Raw genomic sequence first — 12,150 nt, 5'->3', positions numbered from 1 at the left:
TGGATGCTTTTTTATTTAGCTATTAAGAAAATGACTTACCGGTAAATACTGACCTTAATCTAGTGAGTGGATGTATTTTTATTTAGCTAATAAGTAAATGACTTAATACTAACCTTAATCTAGTGTGGATGCTTTTTAATTCGCTAATAACTAAATGACTAATACTGACCTTAATTTAGTGTGGATGCTTTTCATTTGGATAACTAAATGACTAATACTGACCTTAATCTAGTGTGGATGCTTTTTATTTAGCTAATAACTAATTAACTAATACTGACCTTAATCTAGTGTGGATGATTTTTTATTTAGCTAATAAGTAAATGACTCAATACTGACCTTAATCAAGTGCATGGATGCTTTTCATTTAGCTATTAAGTAAATGACTTAATACTGACCTTAATCTAGTGTGTGGATATTTTTATTTAGCTAATAAGAAAACAGCTTAAATACTGACCTTAATTTAGTGTGATGCTTTTTATTTAGCTAATAAATGACTTAATACTGACCTTAATCAAGTGTATGGATACTTTTTATTTAGCTAATAAATACATGACTTAATACTGACCTTAATCTAGTGTGTGGATGCTTTTTATTTAACTAATAAGACAATGACTTAATATTGACTGTAATCTAGGGCATGGAAGCTTTTTCATTTAGCTAATAAGTACGTGTGTGTGTGTGATTTGGATTTTTAATGTAGCTTTTAAAAAAATTTGGTCGCTATGATGTCTCCAGTGTGGCAGTTTATAGTGATGTCTACCAATGGGGCTTAATGCCATAGACATGTAGCATGATGTCCCACCCAGTAACATTATCCTGACACCAGGCTCACCAGTCCTAACACTAACCTTTTAATGCTGAGCGCCATGCGAGGCAGCTGTTAGTACAATTTTATAAGTTTTTGGTATGACTTGGCCAGGGATTGAACGCAAGACTTCCTGCATCTGAGGTGGATGCTCCAACCACTAAAGGTAGCTATTAAGAAAATGGCTTAATACTGACCTTAATCTAGTGTTGATGCTTTTCTATTTAGCTAATAAGAAAATGACTAATACTGACCTTAATCTAGTGTTGATGCTTTTATTTAGCTAACAAGTAAATGACTTAATACTGTCTGACCTTAATCTAAGGTGTGTGGATGCTTTTTATTATCTAGAAAGTAAAAGACTTTAACACAAGTGTGGATGTGCACACTCAATTGCAAAATTCTACTAATCATAAAAAAGAAACATTTTAACTTTTTAAAGACATGTATTCATCTAGCCAGAAAAGAAGGTAAGGAATAGAAGACAGCATTAGAAACAAGAAATTAAACAAATCATGATACAAGCTGGCAACAGTCATTCTGTCACATGATCAGCAATCTGTTCTTTCAACTCAAATGTTTTTCATACTTATTTCTCAAAATCTCTTAAAGAGAGTGGTCTAATTATGTTCATTTTTGGTGCTTGGCGCTAATTACAGTCAAATAGCTGACACATAAATTTGTAAAAAAAAAAATTTCAGGTATACAAAAAGCTAGACGTTTTAACATCATGTTTAAGGTGCAGTTGTGCTTTGATTACATGATTTAAAAAAATTCACAATCTACTGCCATATGCTGGAGTAAAATTAAAATTAATTACAGAAGACTCAAAATGTAGAAATATCTGCAGAGTCTGAGTAATTCAAAGGTTTTAACAGCAGATAACAGCAAGTAAATATACAAGTAATTCCCCTTAATCAGTTACCAGATATCAGAAAACTGTTCCACCAGTTGAATCAGAGTTCTCTTTTGGCCTCTGACAAAAGATGTCACAGATATTAGTCTCAAGAAATCTGACGTTCTGACGGTAACATCTGGATCATGGAGTCCACTAATGGGTATAAATTCATTACAGTAAAAATAAATCAATAAAACTTTGCTATAATAAATGTCTTTGAGTACAGATATTATGTGTTGGTCTCATCTGTTTCTGGGGACTGTACTTCCACAGTATTTACAGTTTCTGAAAACCGAGGGTCCTGGGCTTGGTACAACAAGTCCATAGGATGCAGCCTTTGAATACTGGGGTCCAAGACAAGCATTTTGAAGTTTCAAGGTGTATTTATAGGGAGCTCTGTATTCCTCATATGTAACTGTTAACTTGTTCATCTTGTGAACTTTATTTGTCACGCAATATGGATATTAACAAGAGGCCCAAATGGAGCTGACATCACTCACCTAGCTAAAATAAGAATCCCCCCCCCCATATGCATATACGTCTTTAACTAAATATTCCTATTTATCCAGGAGCTACACATGAAATTCTGATGCAGAACATAGCCACTATAGTGGTAGCAAGGTCAGCCAATAAAATTCCCGATAGTTTCATTTGTATTCCCATTAACCACTCATAACCAAACTCATCTGATATCTTTATAATGGAAACTTGTATGCATTTACAACCTTTGTTCAAAATATGACCAGCCACTAAAGTGGTAACAAAGCTCAATCATTTAAAGAGTCTTAATGTCTGCATAACTGAAATATGTGTCTACCTCAAAAAGGTTTTTCCTAAATTGTACTCAAAAACAACCCTGATAGCTCAAAAATTATGTTTTAAAAATTATCCTAAATAGGCCTATTGATATGAATATCAATCTCAAGTGATTTTTTACTAAACTGTGTAAACAATAATTTTGTTAAAAATGTCAGAGCCCAAAAACATATAAACAATGGAAAAACTGTTTCAACTGCTTGAAAATGTCATGACCATTATAAAATTTATCAAATTTCATGGTTTTAGGTCAAAACAATTTTTTGTGATCGCTATAATGGATTCTGGACAGTAGTAGAGAAATATATGGTATGAAAGTAAAAAAATATCTGATAGGAAATTGAGCTGTTCAATTGGTGCCATGTTCAACCAATCAAATGTCAAATGTGTCATTAGTATTAGCATACATCATTCTTAATAAAATTCCTGAGATTTTAATGCTGTAAACTAAGCAAGTTCGAGCCAAATCTGATCATATAACAAGCTTAGCCAATCTGATGCCTGACTGTCTCATTCATATGCACTATTACTGATAAACAAGACTCTTCTGAGCTCCTGATGATAACCTTATACTTATACATTCTGAGGTAAATCTATCGTGCATTAAAATAAACTGATGATTTATGAATAAAATTTTGAATAAAAAAAGTCACAAAACAAACACTACATGTATTTATATATCTACAATAAAACTCATCTTCTCCATCGTGGGCTATATATCAAGGCTGTGAAACCTATCATGCAACCAATTGAGTAGACAAGATAAGTTCTACATGAAAGCTTGATTTTTCTCCATTTCTGAACGTACATTATTACAGTATCAGACAACATTATGATGGTCACTTTAAATCTGGAAATTTTTATTGCTAATGAATTTAAAAGTGTTGCTGGTTTCTCGAACATCAACACATGCACACAAATGCAATCAAACTTTTGAGCATCCAAAGATGTTTTTTTTTTGTTGCATTCTTTCACTAGTATACCCATCAAGCAAATATTCCAATTAATTGTTTTAATTCTTATTTTATATAGCAAAACATAGTATATCCAATAAACCATGATTCCATCCAACTTAATTTAATTTTTGTTGTAGAATTTAATACAGACTTTTGCACTAACAATCATCTTAATCCCAATTATAGACCAAAATATTTAAAGTATATAAAAAACAAATTTTTTAGCAAATTATGTTTCTTTGATGATACATTACCTGATCACATTAACATCAGGATTATCCTCTGCTACCCCAAATCTGCCCTCACCGAAACAAAAAATACACACCCACCCCTTTCAGGCCATATAACATACAACATAACTCTCCTTGATACCTTCTTGGTGACCACTGGAATCCCAGATGTAACAAGTTTTAACAGGACCAAGACCTTGGATTGCCTGCATTGCAGTCAAGAGTGGGAGTTTTACATAGGTAATATGATCTGGTAAGTATTATCAAACAAACATAATTTTCAAGAAAAATTTCTTTGTCATATCGTTACCTGATCACATTATTGCCCGAGAACTAAATGCTCAGCATACTACCTCTACCTATATAACCCAGTGGTAGCTTTATTGCTCTCATGCAAGCTGAACTTCACCCTACAATAGTTTTGCACAAAATAAGACAATTTTTAAACACATGTGAGAGAGATCCCTCAAGCAAATAGAGTGAAATGGGCACGTCCATGCTGGATCTGCAGCTGCACTTTCATGAATGGTGCAAGTTAACTGCCTGGACAGCTACCAGTGGCCCAATGAGATTAGGCTCTCCTTTGCATGGCCAAGTCACACAGACAGAAACTGGGGATAGTGGATGTGCAGGCCAGCCAAATATACTCCACTATATCTCTAACTGAAACAAAATGTTCAAAGGCCAGGCTCGTTGAAATGACTTGCATTTTGTTAACCAAAATGTTCATTATTTTTAACTTAAAAGACTTCAGAGTACACTGATCTAATAACTTCCTTTAGCCAAGCGACCAATGTTTGTGGGGTTATGTCTTGCTTTTCTGCAATAGGAATAGTCTTTATGCTGATGTGGATATATTTTCCATGTACCTCAAGTAATATCTGAGGGCACATAGGGGTCATGAAGCTTTGCTTCTCTCAACAGGTTCATTATGGAAAGAGAGTGACTTATTGGTTGCCTTGAAACAGCAACCTGTTTTTACAAATGAAAGAACATTATGGCTTTAGAATGTCTGAGCCACCAGAGAGGAACTGCCACATAGTTTGGATCCATGCTGAGTGCATTATCTCCGTCACCATGCATACAGAGCCATGTAAAGACCCATCAAAGTTGAATTTTGGGAAAAAGGGAGAGAATGGTCTGGATATATATATATATATATATATATATATATATATATATATATATCAATCACAATTGGCCACCAAGATGGAACTATCCATGAAGTGGCGAATATTGTCCCTCCCATGACGTCTTGTTGCATCTTGGAGTGGTATATATGATCGGTACTAACGTTTTTTCCAACAGAAATAGAAAGCAGTTAGCCAGTTGGGGAATGGTTGCTCAGAGTGGTATGATGTTAATGATGTCTCACTAGTCTTTAAAAATTCTCCATTTGAAATAAATTGAAATATAAGAGTGCACAACAATTATATGAGTGAAAATGCATGTTACCAATCAACATTACATAATACAGGTAAAACCCTTTATAATGCGATCCTCGGGGTCCAAAGAATAATATCACAATATAAGCGGGATCACATTAAAAAAATTTTTGAAAAACTTCCTCACAGAAAATGTGCTTTGCAATTTCAACGTCATACAGTTTTAAGTAACCCGATGATCATATATCAGTTGTTTTGGAAAATTTTGGGAGTTAAAACAACATTAAATGCAGTTCTGGGATTAAAAATCTGCTAGGGATACGAATAATTGGCTTTTCCAAGAGCACATATTTAGGATGTTAAAAAGAGAGGTCACCTTAAATAAAAAAAAAATGGGAGCCGTGCTGCCATCATGTTATAAGCGGAATCGAGTTATAATGGGTTTTTACCTGTGTAATGAACAGAATGGTAAATGCAAAAGAAATATTTATAAATTCACTAGAAAGAACATACACTATATGCACAATATAAAATAACATTCTGAATTACTATATCACTTAAAAGGAAAAGTGCATGGTTGAAATTAAGTATAAATTTTGACTGCAAGAGGTTTCTGATGATGGTAGCTAGCCCAAGTTAAAACTGGTTACATCCAAGCTATCAGCAGCCATCTGGTGTAAAGGTGAGTTGACACAAAAGAGTTACTTCCCTTTGTCCACAGATTGTATAGATGGAAAGGATACTTAGTCTTTCAGTAAGGGCTGGATTTAAAGGTAACAGAGAGTAATGTTAATGTATTTGTTGGAGAAACAAATATACTTTAATTAAGACCAAAAATAACTACATAAAAATATATGTACTCAAATTCATACCAAATCAGCTAAAAAAGCTATATAAAAATACCCAGATTTCTGGTATTGTATGGTATCTGAATTGTAATATGTGCTGATGGTAAATTAAACCAGCCACTACAGTCATCATATGTTAAGGAGAAAAATCACTCTAAAACATCGAAGTTGGGCAGGTTTCCACCATGACCATCTGATGCAGCTGGGTAGGCCTCTGGATTCACTGTGGTAGGAATTACACCAGCAGCATTTGGATGAAGAATGGTCCCATTTGTATACAGGTCTTCAGATGCTGAGCAACTAGAACGCCTATGGGTTGGATAGGGTTCGCTTTTGTCTCTATGTTTGTTCCTGTTGATGACCTTGACTGAGAAGTTGTTGGTCCCATGTGGATCCTGCTGTGATTTGAGGCCAAACATTCTTACCCCTGCCTGTGTGGTCTGCTGGAAAGTCCGTAACACTCCCCTACCCTGCTGGTTCTGGTGTCGCAAGAATTGAAAATGTCCATTACTTTGTGCCACTCTAAATTTATCCTTAGAACCAACATTGGCTTCCAACTGCTTAAGAAGGGCAGCCATGCTGGATATCAGCTGTGGGTCTTTAGTTCTGTTTGTTCTCTCTGAAATATTTATTAAAATAGGATATTCAGTGTTTATGAAATGAGCTACTGCTCACACAGCATAATTTTATTTCTAACCTTTGTATTTACTGTGTGTTCTCGAACTGATTGCCCAGTAAAATTCTATTTCTGAAATTTGTATTTACTGCATGTATTCCACAAATGATCTCACAACAATAGTCTATTTCTGACCTTTGCATTTACTCCGTGTTCTCCAACTGATTACACAGTACAAGTCTATTTGCAACCCTTGTATTTATTGTGTTCTCCAACTGATTACACAGCACAAGTCTATTTCCAACCCTTGTATTTATTGTGTTCTCCAACTGATTACACAGCACAAGTCTTTTCCAACCCTTGTATTTATTGTGTTCTCCAACTGATTACACAGTACAAGTCTATTTGCAACCCTGGTATTTATGTGTTCTCCAACTGATTACAAAGTACAAGTCTATTATTTCCAACCCTTGTATTTACTGTTTTCTCCAACTGATTACACAGCACAAGTCTATTTCAAACCCTTGTATTTATTGTGTTCTCCAACTCATTACACAGCACAAGTCTATTTCCAACCCTTGTATTTATTTTCTCCAAATGATTACACAGCACAAGTCTATTTCCAACCCTTGTATTTAATGTGTTCTCCAAATGATTACACAGCACAAGTCTATTTCCAACCCTTGTATTTATTGTGTTCTCCAACTGATTACACAGCACAAGTCTATTTCCAACCCTTGTATTTATTGTGTTCTCCAACTGATTACACAGTACAAGTCTATTTGCAACCCTGGCATTTATTGTGTTCTCCAACTGATTACAAAGCACAAGTCTATTATTTCCAACCCTTGTATTTACTGTGTTCTCCAACTGATTACACAGCACAAGTCTATTTCCAACGACTGAATTTACTCTGTGGTCCTGAACTGATCACTTCCATAATTCTCTCAAATTTGAAAATTCAGTCATATTGACCTGATTTTAATTTCGCCAACTTTATCTCTTTGACACACATCTACTTTCCAGTTTTTATTGATGCTGGTGAAAATGAATCCAAACTATTGAAAGTTTGACAGAAAAATAAATGAACATGTAACTGAAAAGGAAAAATACTACATCCCCACCCAACTTTATTGGCAATGGAACTAAACAATAATGACAGTCACTGGCATACCCTCAATAAACTGCAGGGCCTGTTGTGAGGAAAATCGTCCCTCTGGATTTCCTACCAAGCAGCCGTTCAACAGTTCCCTTAAATTCATATCAATGCCATCACTAATCAGATGGCTGGCAAGGTTGGGGTTGTATGCATGCTGAAAAGGGAAATAGAACATAAGGCATATAAATTCTATGAACTGCACATATTGGGTGACACTGAGAGAGATGTAAGAATGATAAGGGTATTGTCACAGATTTTTTTTCCCACTGGCTTCTATGCTATGGAGAAAGATTTTGATATACTGTCTCTTTTGAAGGCAATAATTTAGGTGTATAGCAATACAATGATTTATAAGCAGTTGTTCCTTCAATATGCTTTACAGACTTGAATTTACACAAGTCAAAGGAACCTCAATAATTTTCACTTTTTAAGGCATGAGGAATATATATAACAAAAGCACCATATGAAACAAAGACATTCGTGTGTATGTGTGTCTTATCAAACTAATTGGTTGGAGACATTTGTATGTATTTGTGAGTTTGTGTGTTATCAAACAAATTCGTAAAAATCTCCAATGTGGGAATGTGACTTCAAATCCAAGATACTACCAAACCTTTTAGAAAATTTCAAAATTGCTGGCTTAAGATGCAAGCTGAAACTGCAAAGTCCCATAATAGCCATATGTCAGTGAAATTCTGACAAGTTCTGATTGACAGGTAAAGTGGAAGGAATGGCAAGATTCATACAAAACTTGGTTTTAATCCTTGAATTTCCTCAAATGTTACTGAGCTGTAATGAAATTTATAATGCAAATGATGCATAGGCAAAGTGAAAGACATGTTAAAATTAAAAAGGTGACAAATTCAACATATTTAAGTTCCACCAATGAAGCTGCAAGAAGTTCAGGAACAAGAATAAAATTTTGGACAGGATGTATAACTTACTTAAAGTCTAATCTATCATGACCTTGACCTCGGGTTGGAAGTGTGACTTGTGCACGCTGCACTTTCTTGACATAATGTATATCTTGGCAAAGTTTTATTTACATATCACATTCAGTTGAAAAGTTTAGTCAAGACTTGGAAACAGGTTTGTTAAATTTTCCACTGCAGTAAAATTGACATTTGAACGAGATGATGATTGTGTTATATATCCCACTGCCATGTCCATACATAGATATATCTATGGGATGAGACTTACTGTCTAGTTCACATACATATGAACAAAGTCTTTATCCACACACACACACACACACATACTTACTAGCTAAATGAAAAGGTTTCCATGCATGAGTAGTTATGGGTCCAGGATGTGACTATTACCTGATGGACAGATGAAATTACACACAATTTGATATTACTACATGCCTGAATAAAGAGTGGCATAGATAAACAGAACATCTTATTTGATGCATACTGTTACGACAAGTTGAGCTCTTAATGACTTGATCTCCGCCATCGTCTTTCCAGCATAGGATGTCTGGCCATTATTGATGGGTTTTATCAGGACATCATATCCCTCGATCATGTACAAGATGATCAGTGCTCCAGCGGCAACATCGGCTTTACCACTGATCAGTTGTTCTGCCAGATTCATTATACCATGCTGCTGGGCAATGAAACATGTACAGACCTCGGGGGCAAGGTATTCAGGGGTCATTCCACAGAAGTAAAAGGGTTCCTGGGATAACTTGGCAGACCCCAAATCTATAATCTTCAGGGTTAAGTTTTCATGGCTGCCCTGAATGCAAATGTTGTCAGCTGAAATATTAGAAAAGAAAGTTTACATAGGAATGAGTTCCACTTAATAATATGTATGACCTGACTGATGCAGTAAACAATTTTTTCTTTATTTTATTGAATTTTTATCTTATTTTTTTTAATCACAATTATGGAGTTCTATCAATTACATGAAGATGGTCCAAATGTAAGTTGACAATATTCTGTTGCATATTCCATACAATAATATAGTCAATAAGACTTCATTTTTGTTTGATTTCTTAATGACAGCTTCAATGATCTTTCAGACATCAAAAGTTTTTACCTTGACTTCTAAGTGGGTCAAAAATAAAATGCTGCCATTTATGATCTCAACGTGCATGTGAGACTCAAAACCAAGCAGGGGAGTATATACAGCAAAACTTTAAAATATTGTAGCCTTGACCTTAAAAATCTCAAAACGGGCAACGCAACACATCTTCTAGTCAAAATATTGCAGGATTCTAACCTGGGTATTAATCAAAGTGCACATTTTTACCTAACCACATGTAAAGTAAGTTATGTCCAAATGATTTTTTAACTTTGTGAGTGATCAGATAAAATTAATTCTTCCAAAACTACCCAATTAGAATTATTTGATCCTAAAAATTTTAATTTTCCTTCTTTCTGTCCTCAACTTAGCAAATTTCATAAACAAACCATGTCCTAATTGGGAAGTGGTCTAAAGCTCTCATGTTAACTGATCAATCCCAACTCACCTCTGTCCACCTAAGTTCGAGTCTTGGACTTGGTTACTGTGGATATGTGAAAACGTTGTCAGTATCTTCTTGTGGGTTGGTGACTCTTACAGGGGTTTTTCCCCCATGTTCTTCCTCCACAACTGCCACATACAGCCTATCTTCTGCTGAGAAATGGCATTAAATCCCTACTGACAACAACATACACAAAGCATTCGAATTTAGGTAGCTCATTGTTTTCTTTTATTAGCCTCTTGAAAACACATAGCAACATCTTCACCAGCTAAGCGTCATCAATCTACATTATTTATCATCAATGTGGAACTAAGTGTATCAACAACTCTTGGCAAACAAAAATGACCATACCTGTGCAAAATCATGATAGAAGAGTTAATGGTGGTTACTGAGTCATTTTACTGAGCTGTATTTTTAAGGTCAAAGTTACAATATTTTAAAATTTTGCTGTATTATTTTGCTGTATATTTTTACTGATACTTTTCTTTAAACAGACAAGGGAAAAATTTAATTTAATAGACTGCTTTGATGTGTGATTTTTAGGAATTACAGACAAGGATGAGTCTGTTAAAATAAAAAAAAGCTCGGTTAATGTCCAGTGAATTTGCAAATTTGATGGATATCCTTCTGTAAGAAAGACATGTTCTATCCTAAGAACAGACAATGCTAGAAGGGAGTCAATTCATATAGAAATATAGCTTTTTTGGGTTTAATATGTAATATCTACATGCTGTTATAGTATTGCTATCTCTTCCTGGTGCTAGCACAATGGTTTCAATAAGAATGAAAGTAGCAGCAGGAACTGGGAAAGTAGCAGGAGATTGAAAAAGGGCAAAAACCTTCCTCCAGTGGTGCAGAGGGCAACACCCCTGTTGGTGCATAAGGGGAGCTTATAGTGTTTGTTTATGAAGTCAGGTCAGACCATCTTTCCTTATGAAAGAAATGTGAAATTTGTTTTAAAATATATTTTTTTGTAATACTGAATTATTAACATAAAATTCATTTTCATAAAAATCTGAAATTTACAGATGAAGTATGCTTCTCTCTAAGATGAAACTATTCCAACTTACCTGAAGACAGAAAACTTCACATAACGTATGTAGGAGTTTTGAAATGCCTCACTGAAAAAAGTATGCTACTTGGCATGAGCAAAAGTAGTGACTGATGAATTCACAGAATTTGATGCCAATCCTGGTAGCAGGGGGAGAACACTCTATTTAACCTAGATGGACAGATAATGTTCAGCTGTGTAGGAAACAAGTTTTAGCCTGGGAGGGCTAAATTTGTGAGGTGGTAGTTCTGAGGAACTTCAGTTAGGTAACATATTTGAAAAAGAAAATGTAAGTTGTTACATGATGCAGTAATAAAGAAAATGGACAAGCTGAGGTTTTATGATAATACATACAAGATCAACATCAAAAATAATCAACTTAATCCACTAAAAATATGATGCATTGTGATGTTGGCAAAGACCTGGGTAGAAGATCATGACGGTTTACTTTATACTATTGAATATGTGCCAAAAATATTACAAATTATAAATAAATTAAAAATTTGTTTCTAAAATGCAAGGAAGTAGACTCACTTCCAATAAAAATGTTCAAGATATGTCACAAGCGGGATTCATTGTAGGCTGCACCCTTGCACCAATTACCTTAATTGTCACCTTTGGCACCACAATTCCCTCTATGGTGCATACAAAAGACCCAGGAAAATAAAAGATCATGACAGTTTACATTAAACTGAATTGTTGACAATCAGGTCACCAACAATTCCACATGTTTTGGTTCTTAAAAGTTCAAGTACTGAATAATTTAGAAACTATTTCTTTGTAAAAAAAATGTTGCACAGTGAATAACCTGGACAAGAGTGTTGAAGCTTTCAAGGCAGCACTCCACAAGAACTGCTAAGATGCAAACTTCCTTGCTGTAAAATACCAGTATTGGTCTCTGCTATGTACAGATTCA

At 34.7% G+C, this 12,150-nt stretch overlaps 1 protein-coding gene across 1 annotated transcript in view; it reads right to left on the bottom strand.

Moving 5' to 3' along the window:
* Positions 1–1,066: 1,066 nt before the first annotated feature.
* The window catches only part of LOC149776602 (uncharacterized), a 35,691-nt gene continuing 24,607 nt past the window's right edge, over positions 1,067–12,150 (bottom strand). Inside the window, exons 9-11 of the mRNA XM_089941091.1 lie at positions 9,130–9,473; positions 7,729–7,867; positions 1,067–6,557 (exon numbers count right to left, since the gene is read on the bottom strand). Of these exons, the coding sequence (XP_089797217.1) occupies positions 6,088–6,557; positions 7,729–7,867; positions 9,130–9,473 (953 nt within the window). The 3' untranslated portion in view covers positions 1,067–6,087. The remainder of the gene's footprint in view (positions 6,558–7,728; positions 7,868–9,129; positions 9,474–12,150) is intronic.

Source organism: Sinohyriopsis cumingii, chromosome 18 (assembly GCF_028554795.1).
Source record: "Sinohyriopsis cumingii isolate HCF-2022 chromosome 18, ASM2855479v2, whole genome shotgun sequence".
NCBI lineage: Eukaryota > Metazoa > Mollusca > Bivalvia > Unionida > Unionidae > Sinohyriopsis > Sinohyriopsis cumingii.
The sequence above is the reverse complement of the archived record's forward strand: the minus strand, read 5'-3'. Positions and strand labels throughout refer to the sequence as shown.